Source organism: Pristiophorus japonicus, chromosome 1, assembly GCF_044704955.1.
Source record: "Pristiophorus japonicus isolate sPriJap1 chromosome 1, sPriJap1.hap1, whole genome shotgun sequence".
Taxonomy (NCBI): domain Eukaryota; kingdom Metazoa; phylum Chordata; class Chondrichthyes; family Pristiophoridae; genus Pristiophorus; species Pristiophorus japonicus.
In genome coordinates this window covers 414,514,067-414,540,612 of record NC_091977.1, presented here as the reverse complement: position 1 = coordinate 414,540,612, position 26,546 = coordinate 414,514,067, and the positions used below count along the sequence as shown (strand labels likewise).

General features: G+C 44.4%; 1 protein-coding gene across 6 annotated transcripts in view; it reads right to left on the bottom strand.

The window, feature by feature from the left end:
* tmem68 (transmembrane protein 68) overlaps positions 1 to 26,546 on the bottom strand; it is a 98,209-nt gene that overhangs the window by 37,418 nt on the left and 34,245 nt on the right. For 5 of the 6 annotated variants that reach the window (XM_070892255.1, XM_070892246.1, XM_070892276.1 and 2 more), the window contains exons 3-4: positions 25,844 to 26,266; positions 6,526 to 6,693 (exon numbers count right to left, since the gene is read on the bottom strand). In XM_070892255.1, coding sequence (XP_070748356.1) covers positions 6,526 to 6,693; positions 25,844 to 26,168 — 493 coding nt within the window. In that variant the 5' untranslated portion in view covers positions 26,169 to 26,266. The remainder of the gene's footprint in view (positions 1 to 6,525; positions 6,694 to 25,843; positions 26,267 to 26,546) is intronic. The other variant, XM_070892266.1, reaches the window with a different exon arrangement.

Genomic DNA, 26,546 nt, shown 5'->3' with positions numbered 1-26,546 from the left:
GCGGAGACATCGTTGGTGGTATTTCTCCAGCAATTTGAGGTGTCTACTGTATATGGTCCACGTCTCTCAGCCATACAGGAGGGCGGGTATCACTACAGCCCTGTAGACCATGAGTTTGGTGGCAGTTTTGAGGGCCTGATCTTCGAACACTCTCATCCTCAGGTGGCCGAAGGCTGCGGTGGTGCACTGGAGGCAGTGTTGAACCTTGTCGTTCATGTCTGCCCTTGCTAATAGGCTCCCAAGATATGGAAAGTGGTCCACATTGTCCAGGGCCGTGCAGTGGATCTTGCTGATTTTGGGGGGGGGGGGGGGGGGGGGGGAGAAAGAGTGCTGTGTGGCGGATCAGGTTGGTGGAGGACCTTTGTCTTACGGATGTTTAGTGTAAGGCCCATGCTTTCGTATGCCTCAGTGAACATGTTGTCTATGACTTGGGGCTCAGTCTCTGAGTGTGCGCAGACGCAAGCTTCGTCCACGTACTGTAGTTTGACGACAGAGGTTGGGACTGTCAACAAGGGCAGACATAGACAACGAGGTCCAGTACTGTCTTCAGTGTGCCAGTGCAGCCTTCGGTCGCTTGAGGAAGAGTGTGTTTGAAGACCAGGACCTCAAACCAAGCTCATGGTCTACAGAGCAGTAGTGATACCTGCCCTCCTATATGACTCAGAGACATGGACTATGTACAGCAGGCACCTCAAAACACTGGAGAAGTACCACCAATGCCACCTCCGCAAGATCCTGCAGATTCATTGGCAGGAAAGGCGCAACGTTGGGTTTCTCACTCAGGCCAACATCTCCAGCATCAAAGCATTGACCACACTCGATCAGCTCTGTTGGACGGGCCACATCGTCCACATGTCTGACACGAGACTCGCAAAACAAGCGCTCTACTTAGAGCTTCAACACGGCAAGCGAGCCCCAGGTGGGCAGAGGAAAAGCTCCAAGGACACCCTCAAAGCCTCCTTGAAAAAGTGCAACATCCCCATTGACACCTGGGAATCCCTGGCTCAAGACCGCTCAAAGTGGAGGAAAAGCATCCGGGAAGGCGCTGAACACCGAGTCTCTTCGCCTAGGACAAGCAGAAGCCAAGCGTCTACAGTGGAAGGAGCGTTCAGCAACCCAGGCACCTCACCCATTCCTTCAACCACCGTCTGCCCCACCTGTGACAGACTGTAGGTCTCAGTCACCTGAGAACTCATTTTTAGTGTGGAAGCAAGTCATCCTCGACTCTGAGGGACTGCCTAAGAGAGAGGGAGAGAAAGTGTGGTGCCCAGAATTAGACAATACTCCAGCTGGGGCCAAACCACTATTTTCCCCAGGAGATTTAAAATAAAATGTGGGTCTATGAACTAGAATCAAAAAGCTCATTTACTTGTGAACTGACATGCAGCAGTGTTTAATGGGACAGCACAGGAGGCAACTAACACAAAAGCAATTCACAATAACCACTTGCAAAAAAAAGTGCATTCTAGTAACACTAGAACTCCAGCGGCTGCATTCTCTACATCTGATCGCAGAATTGCACATCTACTTTTGACAGTGCTATCCCAACGTAAAACTCCTAAAACTTTTAGGCAAAACATCGGCATCCCTATATTTCAACGGTATAATGAAATGGATAATAATGTTTTTCAGATATCAGTCAACCATAGTACATCTTTATAACTATCTAAAAATAGATGTTTCTGACCAGTATGACCTGTTAAGATACAATCTCTAGAGACAATGGGCCCAAGTTTCGAGCCGCGCCTAGAACGGCGCAGTCCCGACCTGGACACCCGTTTTTCGCGCCACAAAGTGCGCCTAAAAAAACCCTCCGTATTCTCCACCTCCCTGCAGGTCCTCTGGCCCTCGGCGCAGCGCAGCAGGAGCTGTAGGGGGCGGAGCCAGGTCCCTGCACTGAAAACAGTGCCGGGACCTCTGCACATGCGCGCTACAGTGGGCACGCAAGTGCAGTAGCTCCAGGCGCCCGAAACTGTGTGGGAGGGGCCCGAAGCACGCAGCCCCTAGCCCTGGCCGAATGGCCTCACTGGGGCTGCGTGAATAAGGCTCCTCCCACGGCCAGCTCCTGCTTCCTCCCGACCCGACTCCCGCTTCCCGCTTCCCGCCTCCGGACCGGACCCGACCCGACATCGACCTGACTCCCACTACGCCCCCAACCCCCCCCACCCCCGGACCTGACTCCCGCCCGTCACCCCCCACCGCGACTGGACCCGACCCGACTCCCGCTCCCCCCACCCCCGACTGGACCCGACCCGACTCCCCCCCCATCTCCTTCCCCCCCCCATCTCCCCTTTATCCCCTTCTCCCCCATCCCTCCCCCTTCTCCCCCATCCCTCTCTCTGCTCCCCCCCCTCGCTGTCAGAAACACAGACACTGACAGACAGAGAATGAGAGACACACACAGACAGACAGAGAGATAGAGACACTGACAGAGACACACTGGTGGGGGGGGGAGGGGGGGGGCATCCCAGCACGCTGTTGGAGGGCTCCCAGTGCTGCAATCGGTAAGTAGAAAATGTTTTATTTATTGATTTTTTTTTTAAAGAAAAATTATTTCTTAATTTATTTTGATTGATTTATTGCTTGATTTATTGATGTATTTATCATTTATTATTGATGATGGCTCTTTATTTGTAAAACTGAAGTGTTTAATGTTTGTAAACTTCCCTTTAAACCCCCCTCCCCACCATTCCCTATGCCTGATTTGTAACCTACGTCTGATTTTCTAAAGTGTAGACAAGGTTTTTTCGAGCGTACAAAAATCTTCACTTACTCCATTCTAAGTTAGTTTGGAGTAAGTTTTCACTGACGAAACTTTGAAAACAGGCGTAAGTGGCCGGACACGCCCCCTTTTGAAAAAAAAATTCTGTTCCAAAGTGAAACTGTTCTAACTGACTAGAACTGGAGCAAACTAAATGACGAGAATTCAGATTTCTAAGATACTCCGTTCTACACCAGTTGCTCCTAAAAATCAGGAGCAAATCATGTGGAAACTTGGGGCCATAATTTCTGGGCACAATAGTTTGAGTTTGTTTAAACTTCAAAGACAGACAATAGTATAATAATTCAACTACATTGAAAAGGTAATTAAAAAATAATTATTTATCTGCCAACACAACATACTTGATCGAAGTGTGATTATGGATTGGAGACTGCTCTCACAGCTCTGCCAATTTTGCTGTCTATCCACCCAATAGATTTCAGGCCTGTGCCAGCTGCTTAAATTCCTGCATCCTATGGTGGGGAGAAGGAGGGGTGATCCTCAAAGGCAAATGACTTCTCTCCCCATATACAGGAGGTAATGGACTCCCCTCTTTGTTGTCATTGGGAAGTGGCCAGTGATCACTGAAATTATCTGGTACAAGGAAATATAATACAAAGACTGCTTGTTAAATCAATGGAGATTATGGAATGATTTGATAACCATGCTTGAAATTATGAAGGGATGAGATGGAGCAAATAGAAACAGAAACAAAATATAATTATCTGAAAGTACAGCTGCAGATAGATAAAGCCATAAAAAGCACATGAGTATAAAAGTACTAATAAATTTGTACAAAACATGAGTTAGGTCAGTTGGAATACCTTATAGAAAGAAAGACTTGCATTTATACAGCATCTTTCACGACCTTGGGGGACCGGCTATAGAAAGAACATTCAAGCCACAGAAAGTGTAAATTTTAAATCGAGTAGATTGGACCTATACTCTCTGGTGCTTAGAACATAAAAAATAGGAGTAGGCCATTCGGCCCCTCGAGCCTGCTCCACGCCATTCAATAAAATCATGGCTGATCTTTTATCTCAACTCCACTTTCCTACACTATCCACATATGCCTTGATTCCCTTAATATCCATTTATACTCAATGACTGAGCCCCCACAGCCCTCTGGGGTAGAAAATTCCAAAGATTCACCACCCTCAGTGAAGAAATGTCTCCTCATCTCAGTCCTACATGGTCGACCCCTTATTTGGAAACTGTGACGCCTGGTTCTAGACTCCCCAGCCAGAGGAAACATCCTCCCTGCATCTACCCGGTCAAGCCCTGTAAGAATTTTGTACGTTTCAATGAGATCACATCTCATTCTTCTAAACTCTAGAGAATATAGGCCTAGTCTTCTCAATCTCTCCTCATAGGACAATTCCCCCATCCCAGGAATCAGTCTGGTGAACCTTTGTTGTGCTCCCTCTATGGCAAGTATATCCTTCCTTAGGTCAGGAGACCAAAACTGTACACAATACTCCAGTGTGCCCTATATAATTGCAATAAGACGTCTTTACTCTTATACGCAAATCTTCTTGTAAATAAAGGCCAACATACCATTTGCTTTCTGTACCTACATGTTAACTTTCAGTGATTCGTGTACAAGAACACCCAGGTCTCTCTGAACACCAACATTTCCCAATCTCACCATTTAAAAAATATTCTACTTTTCCTACCAGAGTAGATAACTTCACATTTCTCCACTTTATATTCAATTTGCCATGTTCCCACTCACTTAGCCTGTCTATATCCCCTTGAAACCTCTTTGCATCCTCCTCACAACTTACATTCCCATCTAGCTTTGTATCATAGAAGAACGAGAGGTGATCTCATTGAAATATAAAAGAATCTGAAGGGGATTGACAGGGTAGATGCTGAGAGGCTGTTTCCCCTGGCTGGAGAGTCAAGAACCAGGGGGTATAGTTTCAGAATAAGGGATCGCCCATTTTAAGACGGAGATGAGAATCTTTGGAATTCTCTACCCGAGAGAGCTGTGGAGGCTGAGTCACTGAATATATTCAAGGCTGAAATAGACAGATTCTTTAACTATAGGGAATCAAGGGCTATGGGGAATAGGCAGGAAAGTGAAGTTAAGGCCAAGATCAGATCAGCCATCATCTTATTGAATGGTAGAGTGGACTCAAGGGGCTGTATGGCCTACTCCTGCTCCTAGTTCTTATGTTCAGATATATGGGGGAGGAGCTATGTAAATGAGTAAAAGAGGACTTCAGCAGACGTATCTTGAAAGCAGTGCAAACCATCGAAGAAATTCGCAATTACTGATGTTTCGGCATATGCCGGAAAATTCCAGGAAATTCCACGCTGTATTGCTGATAAACCAACATATTTTCACAATTCTACCTTCTATAGCATTAATATTCGGATCAACTGCTGTTTCACCTCATATCGCTTGATTTTCAATAATGTGACTCTCCTAATATCTAGAATGATCTAGAACTAGGGGGCATAGTCTAGAATTTCTCTAGAATGATGAACCAATCCTTCCATTCTCTTCCAATATAATTTACAATAGCATTCAAAGATTATCAGTATCATACATAAATTGCTTATGTTTGTACATTTGAAGACCAACATATCCAGTTTTAAACTGGTAAAAGCATTTTTTTTAATCCTCTTCAGCTGAAGATATAACTGTTTAGTGTAACATTCTTGTAAAACATTCCTGTTGTCAGTATGACACAAAGGAAAAGTTCATGGATTGGTTTCAGTTCAGTACTACCCATAGCAATATAACAGATGAAAAACATTGTTTTCACTCTTGCATCCCCATGCACACATGTGCACAGATACACACGCACAATGTTATCAACACCAAGGTGAAAGATTAGTAAAAGTCTTCCTTCAGTCTTTTACAAAGTGCACACATACTCTGGTGTCAATCAGTTTTGCAGAGTTTATGCAAGGATTTCTCCCTCGTGGAAAAGCATTATAATCTCCAAATCTTTGTTTACTTGTTCTCTCATTTCTTCCGTTCTACCAACTTCACACTTTCTAAATCTGTACCTGCACACAATTCACCTCTCATACTTTTGTTTAATGTTTCAGTTCCCAGCAATGGCTCTCCCCCAAAGACAGTATTAAATTTTGATGTGCTGAGTCAGTACAAAAGAGAAGAGAGACTGAAGAACGGTGCATCTGCTCTTACACAAAATACACATCATGGACAGCTTTTTTTTTCCCACTGACTCCATATTTTGGATAAAATTGTGGCATGGAGGGTTGGAAAGTGAACAAGCCCCGACACACAATTTTGTGAATATGAGTTCTACAGCACTTTACATTTCAACCTTTTTAAAGAGATAGACTCATTGTTAAATTTTAACCTGTCACTTAAGTCTACAGTTTAAGTTAACTGAAATTTTCTTCAGATCATGCTCAAACTAAACTCGAGTTAATATTTCACAAATTTTTGGGATGACAATATTTACATGTTTGATCCATACAGCCATTTTGCTTGTTACTTTGCTTCAAAAGTATTTAAAATGGGAGAGAGACAAAATATTTGAATTTATTTAACGAGGCTATCTATGCTATCTGCAATCTCATTCCATAACATTATCTTTTACAGATTTTCTAAAATATTTACAACAGGAAATTGTCATAATATATATACTTCAGACAATTGGTACTTCCTATGTAATTTCAATTTTTGTAAAGCCTGCATCATTAAAATTTGATATTATGACCTGTTTTGCAGAACATATTATCCCAGCAAGAATGTGCAGAAATAAAGTAAAATATACCTGGTAACTTAAAAAGAAAATGGTCAGCTACAGAGTGGCAGGTTCTTCCTTTCTGGATAATTACTTTAGCTAAAAAATAGTAATAGTCTACAGGTATGGCCCCATGGTAATAAACAATCAGAGCGGGCCCCGCATTAGGAATCTTTTCCAATCCATGAACTTCATAACCTGAGGAAAGAGGAACAGAGTTAGCCTAATACTAAAGAATGTATGTATTTTATGGCAAGGGAGGATAAAGTCGGTTTAATTAGAAGAACATAAGAACATAAGAATTAGGAACAGGAGTAGGCCATCTAGCCCCTCGAGCCTGCTCCGCCATTCAATAAGATCATGGCTGATCTGATCGTGGACTCAGCTCCACTTACCCGCCCTCTCCCCGTAACCCTTAATTCCCTTATTGGTTAAATATCTATCTATCTTTGACTTGAAAACATTCAATGAGCTAGCCTCAACTGCTTCCTTGGGCAGAGAATTCCACAGATTCACAACCCTCTGGGAGAAGAAATTCTTTCTCAACTCGGTTTTAAATTGGCTCCTCCGTATTTTGAGGCTGTGCCCCCTAATTCTAGTCTCCCCCACCAATGGAAACAATCTCTCTGCCTCTATCTTATCTATCCCTTTCATGATTTTAAATGTTTCCATAAGATCACCCCTCATCCTTCTGAACTCCAAGGAGTAAAGACCCAGTCTACTCAATCTATCATCATAAGGTAACCCCCTCATTTCTGGAATCAGCCTAGTGAATCGTCTCTGTACCCCTTCCAAAGCTAGTATATCCTTCCTTAAGTAAGGTGACCAAAACTGCATGCAGTACTCCAGGTGCGGCCTTACCAATACCTTATACAGTTGCAGCAAGACCTCCCTGCTTTTGTACTCTATCCCTCTCGCAATGAAGGCCAACATTCCATTCACCTTCCTGATTACCTGCTGCACCTGCAAACTAACCTTTTGGGATTCAGAGTTTCATGCACAAGGACCCCCAGGTCCCTCTGCACCACAGCATGTTGTAATTTCTCCCCATTCAAATAATATTCCCTTTTACTGTTTTTTTTCCCCAAGGTGGATGACCTCACATTTTCCAACATTGTATTCCATCTGCCAAACCTTAGCCCATTCGCTTAACTTATCCAAATCTCCTTGCAGCCTCTCTGAGTCCTCCACACAACCCGCTTTCCCACTAATCTTAGTGTCATCTGCAAATTTTGTTGCACTACACTCTGTCCCCTCTTCTAGGTCATCTATGTATATTGTAAACAGTTGTGGTCCCAGCACTGATCCCTGGCACACCGCTAACCACTGATTTCCAACCGGAAAAGGACCCATTTATCCCGACTCTCTGCTTTCTGTTCGCCAGCCAATTCTCTTTCCATGCTAATACATTTCCTCTGACTCCGCGTACCTTTATCTTCTGTAGTAACCTTTTGTGTGGCACCTTATCGAATGCCTTTTGGAAATCTAAATATACCACATCCATCGGTACACCTCTATCCACCATAGAAACATAGAAAATAGGTGCAGGAGTAGGCCATTCGGCCCTTCTAGCCTGCACCGCCATTCAATGAGTTCATGGCTGAACATGCAACTTCAGTACCCCATTCCTGCTTTCTCACCATACCCCTTGATTCCCCTAGTAGTAAGGACTTCATCTAACTCCTTTTTGAATATATTTAGTGAATTGGCCTCAACAACTTTCTGTGGTAGAGAATTCCACAGGTTCACCACTCTCTGGGTGAAGAAATTCCTCCTCATCTCGGTCCTAAATAGCTTCCCCCTTATCCTTAGACTGTGTCCCCTGGTTCTGGACTTCCCCAACATTGGGAACATTCTTCCTGCATCTAACCTGTCTAACCCCGTCAGAATGTTGAACGTTTCTATGAGGTCCCCTCTCATTCTTCTGAACTCCAGTGAATACAAGCCCAGTTGATCCAGTCTTTCTTGATAGGTCAGTCCCGCCATCCCGGGAATCAGTCTGGTGAACCTTCGCTGCACTCCCTCAATAGCAAGAATGTCCTTCCTCAGGTTAGGAGACCAAAACTGTACACAATACTCCAGGTGTGGCCTCACCAAGGCCCTGTACAATTGTAGCAACACCTCCCTGCCCTTGTACTCAAATCCCCTCGCTATGAAGGCCAACATGCCATTTGCTTTCTTAACCGCCTGCTGCACCTGCATGCCAACCTTCAATGACTGATGTACCATGACACCCAGGTCTCTTTGCACCTCCCCTTTTCCTAATCTGTCACCATTCAGATAATAGTCTGTCTCTCTGTTTTTACCACCAAAGTGGATAACCTCACATTTATCCACATTATACTTCATCTGCCATGCATTTGCCCACTCACCTAACCTATCCAAGTCGCTCTGCAGCCTCATAGAATCCTCCTTGCAGCTCACACTGCCACCCAACTTAGTGTCATCCGCAAATTTGGAGATACTACATTTAATCCCCTCGTCTAAATCATTAATGTACAGTGTAAACAGCTGGGGCCCCAGCACAGAACCTTGCGGTATCCCACTAGTCACTGCCTGCCATTCTGAAAAGTCCCCATTTACTCCTACTCTTTGCTTCCTGTCTGACAACCAGTTCTCAATCCATGTCAGCACACTACCCCCAATCCCATGTGCTTTAACTTTGCACATTAATCTCTTGTGTGGGACCTTGTCGAAAGCCTTCTGAAAGTCCAAATATACCACATCAACTGGTTCTCCCTTGTCCACTCTACTGGAAACATCCTCAAAAAATTCCAGAAGATTTGTCAAGCATGATTTCCCTTTCACAAATCCATGCTGACTTGGACCTATCATATTACCTCTTTCCAAATGCACTGCTATGACATCCTTAATACTATTATTTTAAGGACTTAAATGCCTTCTTATACAGTCTACAAAAAACTATAAAAGCATAAGTAGCTTTTAAGGAGCTCTTTCATAGTGCGCAACAAAAATATATTCCAGTGAAAAAGAAGGGCGGCAAGAGAAGGGCATGCTCGTTATATCCTCAAAGAATTCCAGTAAATTAGTTAAATAAGATTTCCCCTTCATGAATCCATGCTGCGTCTGCTTGATTGCACTATTCCTATCTAGATGTCCCACTATTGCTTCCTTGATGATAGTTTCAAGCATTTTCCCCACTACAGATGTTAAACTAACTGGCCTATAGTTACCTGTCTTTTGCCTGCCCCCTTTTTTTAAACAGAGGCGTTACATTAGCTGCTTTCCAATCCGCTGGTACCTCCCCAGAGTCCAGAGAATTTCGGTAGATTATAACGAATGCATCTGCTATAACTTCCGCCATCTCTTTTAATACCCTGGGATGCATTTCATCAGGACCAGGGGACTTGTCTACCTTCAGTCTCATTAGCCTGTCCAGCACTACCCCCCGAGTGATAGTGATTGTCTCAAGGTCCTCCCTTCCCACATTCCTGTGGCCTGCAAATTTTAGCATGGTTTTTGTGTCTTCCACTGTGAAGACGGAAGCAAAATAATTGTTTAAGGTCTCAGCCATTTCCACATTTCCCATTATTAAATCCCCCTTTTCATCTTCCAAGGGACCAACATTTACTTTAGTCACTCTTTTCCGTTTTATATATCTGTAAAAGCTTTTACTATCTGTTTTTATGTTTTGCGCAAGTTTACCTTCGTAATCTATCTTCCCTTTCTTTATTGCTTTTTTAGTCATTCTTTGCTGTTGCTTAAAATTTTACCAATCCTCTAGTTTCCCACTAACCTTGGCCACCTTATACGCATTGGTCTTTGATTTGATACTTTCCTTTATTTCCTTGGTTATCCCTTCTCTTGCCGCCCTTCTTTTTCACTGGAATATATTTTTGTTGCGCACTATGAAAGAGCTCCTTAAAAGCTCCTTATGCTTATATAGTTTTTTGTAGACTGTATAAGAAGGCATTTAAGTCCTTAAAATAATAGTTTACAAAATTGTTTTGATCTGGGCAATAAATGCAGCAGAACTTTAAGTTATATATGTCAAGCTAGCAGTAGCAGATAAGCATTAATGGAGACTTCAGACAGTAATTTAAAATACAATTACATTGGATTGTGTATTGATGTCTGAGTACATTAATGTCATTACTTTGACAAGGAAAATGAGCCACTGTACAATTTATATTCTGTACATTATATTGCTTTAATTATAGATTGCTATTACTACTTCAATTCAACTTGTATTATTTTACGATTTATAATTTCTACTTGTCTAAACTTGCCAAGCAAATCAAGAAAACAGTACCTACTGTACGTTCATTTCCAGATCTGCCATTATCTATCAAGTCTTCAGTGGTCTGTTCCTTTCCATAGAAAACATTTACGTTTTGCTAAGTGAATTACAAAACCCTATCACTTGAATGAATATGAAAATACTTATTCCCTTTCACATTTAATAAATGATGGTACAGGCCGATAGATGCAACCAGCACAAGTTTATTAACAGGGTATTGAATACATATGGCAGTTGGCCATTTGTAGAACTGAACATTATGGGTCTTTGTGCGGACAAGATTGAAGTTTGCTTGATTACTCGATTAAGTTCAAGAAATAAAATTTGTTGTTTCATTGCGTTCTGGTCTTTGGGAACCAAACCAGTTTATTTTCTGAAATAATTTGAAATTACTGAACATGCTCTTGCAGATATGCCAAGTTCCTGAAATTAGTCAGATTATGAGACAATGTGGACAAAATCATCCTTAATCTTCCAAGAAAACAGTCAAATATTAGGTGATTTATAATTTAATAAGGAGGTTGTTTGCATATGTCTGAAGGAAGTACCTGAGTGGGATTGTTGAATTGAATTGTGTACAAGTCCATTAAACACACTGGGCTCAATTCTCCCCAGTGATTTGCGCCATTGTTTTTGAGCAGGCTGCTCTTTTTGGCCTAAGTTGAGAGAGAGAGGGGAAGAGAGAGAGAGACAGAGAGAGAGAGAGGCAGACAGAGACGGAGTTGGAGGTAAGTTGCTGCTATGTGTTTTTCAATTCTTTTAATATGTTGGGAGCTGCCTGTGTGCTTCAGCTTGCATTGTGTCCCTGGTTACCATCTCCATCCCCAAAACTAAAGGTCGGGTTAGGCCTCGCCAAAATGAAGAAATCCAATGGGGAAACTTAGAATCTTCTCTTTTGGCATACTTAGGCACCCAAAAATCGGGCATCGCTCTTCAAGTACGCCAAAAAAATGCTTTGGGGAAAATTGAGCCCGCTGACTTTTAATAGCTTGCAATTTATAATAGATGTTGTTCACAATAAAAGGGGACCCGGAGAGTTAATACTATTAAAATCCTTTTAATACCAACATGTCAAAAATCTCAATTACATTTTCAGAGTTTCAGCACCACTCATTTTACAATTCTTGTTGATTCTGGCCATGTTAGGTTGCTCAATAGCTGTTTTTTTGAATATACAGCTCGTTTCCTCCAAATTCTTCTGTCCTATGACCCTGAACTTGGGTGTTTCCCCCTTCATCCCACCACTGGCAGCTGAGCCTTCAACTTCCTTGGTCCCACTCTCCCTAAACCCTGCCACCTATCCACTTCTCTTTAAAAATTTCTCAAAACCCACCTTTCAACTAGACTGCCTTGGTTTGGGATCCATTTCTTTTTGGTTCCAGTTGTGAAATGCCGTGGTACTTTTCTTTATTACTTAAAAGATTCTGTCTAAATGCATGTGGTCACCAATCACTCATGGAAAAAGCTTTCCCCCAATTCTTTCACAAATTCTCAAGTCCCTCACCTCCTCCCATTAAATCACTTCTGCAACGGATGGCCTGCTTAATTGCTCCCTTGCCTCTGCCATTCATGTCATCTCCAGCAAATCAATAACTCTCTCCTACTAGTTGCTTTCCCGGCTTCAATTGTGAGGATGTAGAATTCATATACAGGGTTAGTGCATGAGGTGTTAATTATGTCAACATTCAATATTAGACTGGATAAGTGAAGGAAAAGGAGTTGAAAAGAAATGGAATCAGAGTGGGTAAACGTGCTAAGAACTATTTATACATGGAGGATAAACACCAACATGACTGGTTGCGCTAAATGGCCTGTTTCCATGCTGCAACAAAGTATTTCTCCCATAAATCAAAGAGGCACAAATGCAAACATGGCCTGTCACAACTGATCTAATCGCTAGGTCCAATTTGGTCACATCAAGCATTTTCATGCTTCACTCTCTTCAGCCAAAACAACGCGAGGATCATCCGAGAGTGCAAGGATAATCCGAGGCTCCTTTTCCCATGACCAACTGCACTCCCCGAACCTGTCTACTCAAATGTCAAATGTGAGGAGCTCATAAATTTCTTTAACTCCAAGATCATCTTTAGGCCTTTTATTTGAATAAGTAATACAAAAGAAATACAGCTGATTCTTTCTGCCGACTAATCTCTACCTCCAGAGTCTTCCAACCATTTTAGTTCAGGAATCCCATCTCTTGCAGATTCCCAACTATTCTCGCTGTTCTAGCAAACACATTTTATCCATAAGATCCACATTGCTCCCTCAATCCACTCACCACTCAACTTCAGTCTAAACAGCACACTGTTATGGCTCCCAGACTAGCTAACAGTGTCAATGGTTCCCTTTCCTCGCGTACTGTCAGAACTATCAGCTTCCCCTAAAAAAAAATTACCTATCTCTTTTCTCCCACTATCATCCTACCCTAGGTTGTTAGATGTGTGACCACCTCCCAGCTTAGTATCCATTTTTACTACTGCTCCCTGCTTGAATTTCTACAGTACAGCTTCTGCCCTTGCAGCATTGAAAATGGCCCGGCTCAAGTTATGAATGATATTCACGGTCACTATGGCGAGTGCTTCCTCCTCTCCTTTCCAGTGTTCAATATGCCATCCTCCTCTAAGCCTCTCTGCCACTGTCTCCCTCCATGGGACTGCCCTTGATAGGTCAATTTCTATCTATCCGATCAAAGCCAGTGCATTTCCAACATTGACTTCTCTCCCCTTCCCCACTGTCACCTCCAGATGACCCCAAGGATTTATCCTCACACCCCACCCTCTCTTCCTTATCTACATACTGCCCTTTAGTATAATCCGCAAGCATAGAGTCAGCTTCCACACTTACAATACTAAGCTATACGAGTGAGTTTTTGGAATTAGTGGCAGCATTCCTGCCTATAAGCCAGAAGGTGAAGTATCCAAGCCCCAGTGAGTGGAGACAAAATCATCATCACAGGCAGTCCCTCGAAATCGAGGAATCATAGACGTTTACAGCACAGGAGGAGGCCTTTTCCGCCTTTCGTGTCTGCACCGGCCAACAATTGGCTAGCTATCCAGCCTAATCCCACTTTCCAGTTCTAGGTCCGTAACCCTGCAGGTTGTGGCACTTCAAGTGCACATCCAAGTATTACTTAAATGCGGTGAGGGTTTCTGCCTCTACCACCTGTTCAGGCAGTGAGTTTCAGACCCCCCACAACCCACTACGTGAAGAAATTTCCCCTCAAATCCTCTCTAAACCTTCTATCAATTACTTTAAATTTATGCCCCTTCTGCTAAGGGAAATAGGCTCTTTCTATCCACTATAGCTAGGCCTCTCATAATTTTATACACCTCAATAAGGTCTCCCCTCAGCCTCCTCTGTTCCAACGAAAACAAACCCAGCCTATGCAATCTGTCCTCATAGCTAAGATGCTCCACTCCCGGCAACATCCTCGGAAATCTGCTCTGTACCGTCTCCAGTGCAATCACATAAGAACACAACATAAATAGGAACAGGAGTAGGCCATACAGCCCCTCGAGCCTGCTCCGCCATTCAATAACATCATGGCTGATCTGATCATGGACTCAGCTCCACTTCCCCCCCCGATCCCCATAACATAGAAACATAGAAAATAGGTGCAGGAGCAGGCCATTCAGCCCTTCTAGCCTGCACCGCCATTTAATGAGTTCATGGCTGAACATGAAACTTCAGTACCCCCTTCCTGCTTTCTCGCCATACCCCTTGATCCCCCGAGTAGTAAGGACTTCATCTAACTCCCTTTTGAATATATTTAGTGAATTGGCCTCAACTACTCTCTGTGGTAGAGAATTCCACAGGTTCACCACTCTCTGGGTGAAGAAGTCTCTCCTCATCTCGGTCCTAAATGGCTTACCCCTTATCCTTAGACTGTGACCCCTGGTTCTGGACTTCCCCAACATCGGGAACATTCTTCCTGCATCTAACCTGTCTAAACCCGTCAGAATTTTAAACGTTTCTATGAGGTCCCCTCTCATTCTTCTGAACTCCAGTGAATACAAGCCCAGTTGATCCAGTCTTTCTTGATAGGTCAGTCCCACCATCCCGGGAATCAGTCTGGTGAATCTTCGCTCACTCCCTCAATAGCAAGAACGTCCTTCCTCAAGTTAGGAGACCAAAACTGTACACAATACTCCAGGTGTGGCCTCACCAAGGCCCTGTACAACTGTAGCAACACCTCCCTGCCCCTGTACTCAAATCCCCTCGCTATGAAGGCCAACATGCCATTTGCTTTCTTAACCGCCTGCTGTACCTGCATGCCAACCTTCAATGACTGATGTACCATGACACCCAGGTCTCGTTGTACCTTCCCTTTTCCTAATCTGTCACCATTCAGATAATAGTCTGTCTCTCTGTTTTTACCACCAAAGTGGATAACCTCACATTTATCCACATTATACTTCATCTGCCATGCATTTGCCCACTCACCTAACCTATCCAAGTCACTCTGCAGCCTCATAGCATCCTCCTTGCAGCTCACACTGCCACCCAACTTAGTGTCATCCGCAAATTTGGAGATACTACATTTAATCCCCTCGTCTAAATCATTAATGTACAATGTAAACAGCTGGGGCCCCCTAGTCACTGCCTGCCATTCTGAAAAGTCCCCATTTACTCCTACTCTTTGCTTCCTGTCTGACAACCAGTTCTCAATCCACGTCAGCACACTACCCCCAATCCCATGTGCTTTAACTTTGCACATTAATCTCTTGTGTGGGACCTTGTCGAAAGCCTTTGAAAGTCCAAATATACCACATCAACTGGTTCTCCTTTGTCCACTTTACTGGAAACATCCTCAAAAAATTCCAGAAGATTTGTCAAGCATGATTTCCCTTTCACAAATCCATGCTGACTTGGACCTATCATGTCACCATTTTCCAAATGCGCTGCTATGACATCCTTAATAATTGATTCCATCATTTTACCCACTACTGAGGTAAGGCTGACCGGTCTATAATCCCCTGTTTTCTCTCTCCCTCCTTTTTTAAAAAGTGTGGTTACATTGGCTACCCTCCACTCGATAGGAACTGATCCAGAGTCAATGGAATGTTGGAAAATGACTGTCAATGCATCCGCTATTTCCAAGGCCACCTCCTTAAGTACTCTGGGATGCAGTCCATGAGGCCCTGGGGATTTATCGGCCTTCAATCCCATCAATTTCCCCAACACAATTTCCCGACTAATAAAGATTTCCCCCAGTTCCTCCTCCTTACTAGACCCTCTGACCCCTTTTATATCCGGAAGGTTGTTTGTGTCCTCCTTAGTGAATACTGAACCAAAGTACTTGTTCAATTGGTCTGCCATTTCTTTGTTCCCCGTTATGACTTCCCCTGATTCTGACTGCAGGGGACCCACGTTTGTCTTTACTAACCTTTTTCTCTTTACATACCTATAGAAACTTTTGCAATCCGCCTTAATGTTCCCTGCAAGCTTCTTCTCGTACTCCATTTTCCCTGCCCTAATCAAACCCTTTGTCCTCTTCTGCTGAGTTCTAAATTTCTCCCAGTCCCCAGGATCGCTGCTATTTCTGGCCAATTTGTATGCCACTTCCTTGGCTTTAATACTATCCCTGATTTCCCTTGATAGCCACGGTTGAGCCACCTTCCCTTTTTTATTTTTACGCCAGACAGGAATGTACAATTGTTGTAATTCATCCATGCGGTCTCTAAATGTCTGCCATTGCCCATCCACAGTCAACCCCTTAAGTATCATTCGCCAATCTATCCTAGCCAATTCACGCCTCATACCTTTAAAGTTACCCTTCTTTAAGTTCTGGACCATGGTCTCTGAATTAACTGTATCATTCTCCATCCTAATGCAGAATTCCACCATATTATGGTCACTCTTCCCCAAGGGGCCTCGCACAATGAGATTGCTAATTAATCCTCTCTCATTACACAACACCCAGTCTAAGATGGCCTCCCCCCTAGTTGGTTCCTCGACATATTGGTCTAGAAAACCATCCCTTATGCACTCCAGGAAATCCTCCTCCACTGTATTGCTTCCAGTTTGGCTAACCCCTTATCATTTAAGAAACTGTCTATTTCTGTATTAAATTTATTCAATGTCCCAGCTTCCACAGCTCTGTGGCAGCGAATTCCACAGATTTACAACCCTCAGAGAAGAAATTTCTCCTCATCTCTGTTTTAAATGGGCGTCCCCTTATTCTAAGATCATGCCCACTAGTTCTAGTCTCCCCCATCAGTGGAAACATCCGCTCTGCATCCACCTTGTCAAGCCCCCTCATAATCTTATACATTTCGATAAGATCACCTCTCATTCTTCTGAATTCCAATGAGTAGAGGCCCAACCTCCTCAACCTTTCCTCATAAGTCAACCCCCTCATCCCCGGAATCAACCTAGTGAACCTTCTCTGAACTGCCTCCAAAGTATATCCTTTCGTAAACATGGAAACCAAAACTGCACGCAGTATTCCAGGTGTGGCCTCACCGATACCCTGTATAGCTGTAGCAAGACTTTCCTGCTTTTATATTCCATCCCCTTTGCAATAAAGGTCAAGATTCCATTGGCCTTCCTGATCACCTGCATAATATCCTTTTGTGTTTCTTGCACAAGTACCCCCAGGTCCCGCTGTACTGCAGCACTTTGCAATCTTTCTTCATTTAAATAATAACTTGCTCTTTGATTTTTTTTTCTGCCAAAGTGCATGCCCTCACACTTTCCAACATTATACTCCATCTGCCAAATTTTTGCCCACTCACTTAGCCTGTCTATGTCCTTTTGCAGATTTTTTGTGTCCTCCTCACACATTGCGTTTCCTCCAATCGTTGTATCGTCAGCAAACTTGGCTACGTTACACTCAGTCCCTTCTTCAAGTTGTTAATATAGATTGTAAATAGTTGGGGTCCCAGCACTGATCCCTGCGGCACCCCACTAGTTACTGATTGCCAACCAGAGAATGAACCATTTATCCCGACTCTCTGTTTTCTGTTAGTTAGCGAATTCTCTATCCATGCTAATATATTACCCCCAACCCCGTGAACTTTTATCTTGTGCAGTAACCTTTTATGTGGCACCTTGTCAAATGCCTTCTGGAAGTCCAAATACACCACATCTACTGGTTCCCCTTTATCCACCCTGTTTGTTACATTCTCAAAGAATTCCAGCAAATTTGTCAAACTTGACTTCCCCTTCATAAATCCATGCTGACTCTGCCTGACCGAATTTTGCTTTTCCAAATGTCCTGCTACTGCTTCTTTAATATTGGACTCCAACATTTTCCCAACCACAGTCCTTCCTGTAATGCAGTGACCAGAATTGCACGCAGTATTCTAGCTGTGGCCTGAACAGTGTTTTATATAGTTCAAGCATAACTCACATGCTCTTGTATTCTATGCCTCGGCTAATAAAAGTAAGTATTCCGTATGCCTTCTTAACCACCTTATCCATCTGGCCTGCTATCTTCAGGGATCTGTGGACATGCACTCCCAGGTCCCTTTGTTCCTCTACACTTCTCAATGTACCATTTAATGTGTATTCCCTTTCCTTGTTAGCCTTCCCCAAATGCATTACCTCACACTTCTCTGGGTAAATTCCATTGCCACTGTTCTGCCCACCTGACCAGTTGATTGATATCTTCCTGCAGTCTGCAGCTTTCTTTTTCATTATCAACCATACAGCCTATTTTTGTATCATCTGCAAACTTCTTAACCATACCCCCTATATCCAAGTCTAGATTATTGATGTATACCACAAAAAGCAAGGGAACCAGTACTGAGCCCTGTGGCTCCCCACTGGAAACATCCTTCCAGTCCCTTTGCTTCCTGCCTCAGCCAATTTTGGATTCAAGCCTTGTTTCCACTCAAAGTGAGCTCTCAGATGACTGTACAGTCCAATGCGGGAATTACAGTCTCTAACAGGTGGGGGCACACAGTGGTTGAAGGAAAGGGTGGGTGGGGAGTCTGGTTTGCCACACGCCCCTTCTGCTGTCTGCGCTTGATTTCTGCATGCTCTTGGCGACGAGACGCGAGGTGCTCAGTGCCCTCCCGGGTGCTCTTCCTCCACTTTGGGTGGTCTTGGGCCAGGGATTTCCAGGTACCAGTGGGGATGTTGCACTTTAAGAAGGACGCTTTGAGGATGTCCTGGAAACGTTTCCTCTGCCCACCTGGGGCTCGCTTGCCGTGTAGGACTTTAGAGTAGAGCGCTTGCTTAGGGAGTCTCATGTCAGGCACGTCGACGATGTGGCCTGCCTACTGGAGCTAGTCGCGTGTGGTCTGTGCTTCGATGCTGGGGACGTCGGCCTGAGCGAGAACACTGATGTTGGTGCGTCTATCCTCAGAGGATTTGCAGGATCTTGACGAGGCAGCGCTGGTGGTACTTCGTCTCTGAGCCATATAGGAGGGCGGGTATCACTACTGCCCTGTAGGCCATAAGCATGGTGCCAGATTTGAGGTCCTGGTCTTCAAACACACTTCCTCAGGCGACCGAAGTGCGCTGGCATCGTCATCAATGTCAGCCCTTGCTGATAATAGGCTTCCAAGATATGGAAAATGGTCCACACTGTCCAAGGCCATGCCGTGGATTTTGATGACTGGGGGCAGTGCTGTGTGGCGGGATCAGGTTGGTGGAGGACCTTTGTCTTATGGATGTTTAGTGTAAGGCCCATGCTTTCGTACGCCTCTGTGAAAATGTTGATGATGGCTGGAGTTCGGCCTCTGAATGTGCGCAGATGCAAGCGTCGTCCGTGTACTGTAGTTCGATGACAGAGGATGGGACAACCTTGGATCTAGCCTGGAGGCGATGAAGGTTGAACAGGTTCCCATTGGTTCTATAGTTTAGTTCCACTCCAGCAGGGAGCTTGTTGCGTGAGATGGAGCATTGCAGCACGGAAGATCAAGAAGAGAGTTTGTGCGATAACGCAGCCCTGCTTGACCCCGGTCCAGACGTGGATTGGGTCTGTGGTGGATCCGTTGGTCAGGATCATGGCTTGCATGTCGTCGTGGAGCAGGCGGAGGATAGTGACAAACTTTTGGGGGCAACCAAAACGGAGGACGACACTCCATAGTCCCTCACGGTTGACAGTGTCAAAGGCGGCCACGTACAAGGGTTGGTGCTGTTCCCTGCATTTCTCTTGTAGTTGTCTCGCGGTGAAGAACATGTCTGTTGTACCCCTTAGTAGACAGAATCCACATTGTGACTCTGGGAGGAGCTCTTCAGCCACAGCGAGATGGTGATTAAGTAGGATTCTTGTGATGACTTTCCCAGTGGTTGACAGCAGCGAGATTCCTCTATAATTGCCACAGTAAGATTAAAACCCATGCTGCAAGGGCAGCTACCTGGGCCCCTGCCCATCTCCCTACCATGTCTGCTCCTCACCACCTTCCAGATCGACCTTCCTGCTGCCAAGACTTTCCACCTGGACCTTCCTACTACCAAGCCTTTCGCTCCCCACTGGACGTGGCTGACATACAACACAGTTCTAGTGCTCGGAAGGAAGTGACCACTGGCTCAGTGGTAGTATTACTGCCTGAGTTAGAAGGGTTGGGTTCAGGCCCCAATCTAGGCAGCCCTGACAAGCAGAGGCCTGAACATTAGCTCTGAATGCTGGATTGATGTCCAGCAGGGGTATTTGTGTCCAATAGGTGCAATCATAAAGGGCAGGTAGTTGTATTTAACCTTGGTTTCAGTGTACCTAGAAGATTATCCAAAGATAGGAATCGAAAACCAACTCAACTACTCTTCTCTAGTAAGTGGGTCAAGAATCTCATATGCGATACTCGAGTTAGGACCACGCAGAAGCCAATGGATAGATGGACCCAGCCTTTCTACATTTCCTCCACTTCTCTTGACCATCTCCAAGCTATCCGAATGTCTTTTCAACATCAAGTCATGGATGCGTAACAACTTTCTCCAGCTAAACATCAGGAAAAAAAACACACCACTATCTTCAGACCCACCATAAACTCCACCTCACTACCTCTGATGCTGTCCCCCTCCCGAGTCACTTTCTCAGGCTGAACCAAACTTTCTGTAATTGGTGTCCTGTGCTGAGATGAGCTTTAAATCCTGTATTAAGAATGCTTACTTCCATCACCACAACATTGCCCCTCTGCTGCGGAATCCCTTATACATGCCTTTGTCATCTCCAGATTTGATTTCTCCAATGTTCTCTTTGCTGGTCTCTTATCGTCCACCCTCCATAAACACCAACTTGTCCAAAACTCTGCGCCATACCAAGTCCCACTTTCTCGTCCTTGCTAACCTACAGTGGCTCCCTATCAACTTGTATTTATATAGCGCCTTTAACGTAGTAAAACATCCCAAGGCGCTTCACAGGAATGTTATAAGAAAACAAAGAAATTTGACACCGAGCCACATTAAAAGAAATTACAGATGACCAAAAGCTTGGGCAAAGAGGTAGGTTTTAAGGAGCATATTAAAGGAGGAAAGAGAGATAGAGAGGTGGATAGGTTTAGGGAGGGAGGTCCAGAGCTTGGGCCTAGGCAGCTGGAGGCACAGCCACCAATAGTTGAGCAGTTATAATCAGGAATGCTCAAGAGGGCAGAATTAGAGAACGTAGACATCTCGGGGGGGGTTGTGAGGCTGAAGGAGATTACAGAGATAGGGAGGGGCAAAGCCATGGAGGGATTTGTAAACAAGGATGAGCATTTTAAAATCGGGGCGTTGCTTAACCGGGAGACAATGTAAGTCAGCGAGCACAGGGGTGAGCAGGACTTGGTCCGAGTTAGGACACGGCCAGCCGAGTTTTGGATCACCTCCAATTTACTTAGGGTAGAATGTGGGAGGCCAGCCAAGTAACAAAGGCATGGATGAGGGCTTCAGCAGCGGATGTGCTGAGGCAAGGGTGGAGACGGGCGATGTTACAGAGCTGGAAATTGGCGATCTAGTTATGCTGCAGATATGTGGTTGGAAGCTCATTTCAGGGTCAAATATGACACCTAGGTTGCGAACAGTCTGGTTCAGCCTCAGACAGAAGTTGGGGAGAGGGATGGAGTCAGTAGTTAGGGAACGTAGTTTGTGGTGGGGACCAAAGATAATGGCTTCAGTCTTCCCAATATTTAATTGGAAAAAATTTCTGCTCATCCAGTACTGGATGTCAGATAAGCAGTCTGACAATTTAGAGACCATGGAGGGATTGAGAGAAGTGGTGGTGAGGTAGAGCTGGGTGTCGTCAGCGTACATGTGGAAACTGACGACGTGTTTTCAGATGATGTCGCCAAGGAGCAGCATATAGATGAGAAATAGGAGGGGGCCACGGATAGATTCTCCATATCACATTTAAAATCCTTACCCTCCTTTATAAATTCCCCTGTGTCCTTACTCCACCCTATGGGCCCAAGTTTCGAGCCGCGCCTAGAACGGCGCAGTCCCGACCTGGACGCCCGTTTTTCGCGCCACAAAGTGCGCCTAAAAAAAACCTCCAGATTCTCCAGCTCCCTGCAGGTCCTCTGGCCCTCGGCGCAGCGCAGCACGAGCTGTAGGGGGCGGAGCCAGGTCCCTGCGCTGAAAACAGTGCCGGGACCTCTGCACATGCGCGCTACAGTGGGCGCGCATGTGCAGTAAGCTCCAGGCGCCCAAAACTGTGTGGGAGGTGCCGAAGCACGCAGCCCCTAGCCCTGGCCGAATGGCCTCACTGGGTCTTCGTGAATAAGGCTCCTCCCACGGCCAGCTCCTGCTTCCTCCCGACCCGACCTGACTCCCGCTTCCGGACCGGACCCGACACTACTCCCACTTCCCCCGCCCCTGGACCGAACCCGACCCCGACACACCGACTCCCGCTTCCCCCCCTCCCTGGACCCGACCCGACTCCCGCTCCCCCCCTCCCCCGCCTCCGGACCGGACCCGACACCGACCTGACTCCCGTTTCCCGCTTCCCCCCCCGCCCCCGCCTCCGGACCGGAACCGACACCGACCCGCGCTCCCCCCCCCCATCCCCCCGGACTGGATCCGACCTGACCTCCCTCCCCTCGACCTGACCTCCCTCTCCCTCCCTCCCTCCCTGACCTCCCTTCCCCCCCCCCGACCCGAACCAAACCTCCCTCCCTCCCACACCCCACCGACCCGCGCTCCCCCCGACCCGACCCAACGCCACCTACCTGTAAATCTGGTGCTGGGGACGAGCCATGCCCGAAGTCTCGGGCCAGGCTCATTCAGCCTCCTCCCCCTTCTCCTTTCCCCCCTCCCCCTTCTCCTTCCCCCCCCCAATCTCCTTTCCCTCCCCCCCATCTCCTTTCCCTCCCCCCCATCTCCTTTCCCTCCCCCCCCATCTCCTCCTTCTCCCCCCTCTCCCCATCCCTCCCTCTGCTCCCCCCCTCTCTCCCTCTATCCCCCTCCTCCCCCTCCCCTCGCTGTCAGAAACACAGACACTGACAGAGAGTGAGAGACACACACAGACAGACAGAGAGATAGAGACACTAACAGAGACACACTGGGGGGGCATCCCAGCACACTGTTGGAGGGCTCCCGGTGCTGCAGTCGGTAAGTGGAAAATGTTTTATTTATTGATTAAAAAAAAAAATTATTTCTTATTAATTTTTTTGATTGATTTATTGCTTGATTTATTGATGTATTTATCATTTATTATTGATGATGGCTCTTTATTTGTAAAACTGAAGTGTTTAATGTTTGTAAACTTCCCTTTAAACCCTCTCCCCACCATTCCCTACGCCTGATTTGTAACCTACGCCTGATTTTCTAAAGTGTAGACAAGGTTTTTTCGAGCTTACAAAAATCTTCACTTACTCCATTCTAAGTTAGTTTGGACTAAGTTTTCACTGCCGAAACTTTGAAAACAGGCTTAAGTGGCCGGACACGCCCCCTTTTGGAAAAAAAATTCTGTTCTAAAGTGAAACTGTTCTAACTGACTAGAACTGGAGCAAACTAAATGACGAGAATTCAGATTTCTAAGATACTCCGTTCTACACCAGTTGCTCCTAAAAATCAGGGGCAAATCATGTCGAAACTTGGGGCCTATATCTCCACTTTCCTCAAGACTCATATACAGGTACCTTCAGCCCTCTGACTTCAGCATTTTGTGCACTGCAGCATCTCTTTCCTCCCCCCTCCCTCCCGCCCCCACATCCAATTTGCCCCACGATTGTGGCAGAGCTTTCAGCTGCCTTGTCCCTATTCTTTGTAACTGCCTCCGAAACCTCTCTGACTTTAAAAACTTTCCCAGGACCCACCTCTTTGACCAAGCTTTCAGTCACCACTCCCTTCCAGCCTGGCTTCCATTTTTCCTATATCTATTTGTAAAGTACTTTGAAATGTTGCTATGTTGAGACACAATATAAATACAAGTCGTTAATCTGTAGACATTGGGTCAGCTAATCACAGCCATATTTGCAATTACCTACAATGAGACATGTTTGTAAGTCAATTCTTCACTTAATGTACCTGTTACATAAACATACTTTAGTTACAATCTGAATTCTTACTAATCCTAATAGTTACACGTCATCGTGAAACAAGCTAGCAGACTGAACTAGTCTCAAAATTAATGTTGAACAGCATGTCACTGTACACATTTGGCACAATTCCCTTTAGACTTTTGCTCGTGGGAAAACAGACCTCCAGTGGATTCAGTGTCCGAGCTGAAGAATAAACAGCATATTTTCAGGCAGTGAGGTGATACTTAACTAGCTTGTTGATGTTTTTCACTTGCATCATATACAAAGTAACTGCATTTGATTTACATTAAACTTTCAGAAAGTTTTTGACAATGCTTCACATCAATGATTAAAGACTAGTTAAGGAAAATAATTGCGCTTTTGCAATGTAGTCACAAAGTAGTAGCAAATTTGCACATAAAATGAGATAAATGACTAATCTCTTGACGGTGCTGCTTTATGGATGAATGTTGGTCAAGACACTGGGAGAATTCATTGTTCTTTGAACAGTGTCATGGAATCCGCCTGAACACACACAGAATCTCACATTTATAATCTCATTTAAAAGAGCATCTTCGACAATTAAGCACAAGGAGTTCTGGAACAGGAGTTAAAATATGGCATATAGATAATTGGCTTAAAAACAGGAAACTTTTAAAGCTACAAAGAGGTTACAGCAGAGCACTTCATGGTTCAATTCTGGGACTGCTTGTATTTTTAATGATAGATGAATGCCCCTCCAAGTTGCTAATCATACCAAAAAAGTACGCACTAAATATTTAAAAAATACAACCAAATTCAGAAGGATTGGGATTTTTTAATAATTGGCCAGTAGGTTGCAAATGATTCAATTTGGATAACTGTTAGCATTCGAGAAAGAGCAAGGAACATGTGTTAAATGGAAGAGTTGTACAGTGATCTGATCAGGAAAAGCTTCTGGGTTATTGTGGATTATTCTCTGAAACTGTCAGCCCAGTGTTTAGCTGCAAATTAAAAAACAAAATAAGGCATTGGGTTGCATTAGCAGAAGGATTGTTGAATACAAAGAATTGGTCAGATTCCATCTGGACTACTGTGGATACCTCCAGTCAATGAGGGAACATCAGGCAAGTTATTTATTTTCCTTTGAAAAAGAGGGGACTTCCAGTTAACCCAATCAACATTTTTGAAATACAAAAGGAAACGGAAAACGGTGATGCAGGCAAAACAATTCAAACACTGGATGAAAATTGAAAGTTAAGAAATTCAGACTAACGAAGGAATTCAGAAGGAGTATTTTTGAAATAAAAAGCAAAATTGGCTTTCTGGAATAAGATACTAAGGCAGGTCATTTAAACAAAGTGTAAATGCTTTCAAGGGGAAAGCATTGACAAGAAGACAAGTAATGGTAATGAGATCAGAAAGTTGGGCTTGTTAGGCACAAACCTTTCTAACTGCCAAACATTGTTATATTCTTATGTTCTGAACTCAAGATATTAACACCTAATGTGGTCAATATATTTCAAGATTAATAGAAAATATTTTACTGAACATAAACTAGCTTATCATAACTTCAGAATCATCTCATTGCATACAAAATAAGTTCTCCAGATTATAACATTCGACATGTACAAGGTCAAGTTCACTCCTTATAAAGTATTTCTACCAACATTTTAGTTAGGATAGCAACATACCAATTATATTAAAAATGACAACTGCTTACCATGCCATATAGTTGCATGTCCATCCCACAGAGTTGCCAAAGTCTTCCGAGCGCCATCCCAAACATTATTCGAATAAGCCTCTTTCAGCTCTCTCTTTCTTTTGTACACGTGCAGAAAAAGAATGGAAAGGTACAGGAACAGAATAAGAAACAATGGCAGAATGAAGACGATGATGAGGGGAGTGAAGACCCACAGGAGGTAGTCCAGGTAATTCAAGGAGCCTTCTAGGATTTCCAAGCCAGTCCATTTTTCCACTATGCCGAGCAGATAGGACACAAAACTCCCAATTTGCCCGTCCATATAGGATTCATCAGCAGTAGCCATACCAAACAAACATCATCAAACATTAGTAGAGACCTATGGGGATCATTACGATAGGTATAGCAGTATTCTCTTAAGTCAAAATCAGAGTTCTTGGCCAACTGCAGGAACAGAAACAAATAGATGTTATGATCTCAAGTTAAAAAAAATACAGATTAGAGAAAAGTTAGTTATTAAGCTTAAAACAAGTAATCACAATTCTTACAGCAGACAATAGTAGTACATAGTGGGATTATAACTAGATTTCTTAGGATCAAAAATGTGGAAGCTAAACATTCATGAAATACTGCACTCCTATACCTTCAGTTGACATCCTCTTTCTTAACCAAATAAATCCAGTTATGTTATACAACAGCTTGTACCTAATCGCAAATAATACAT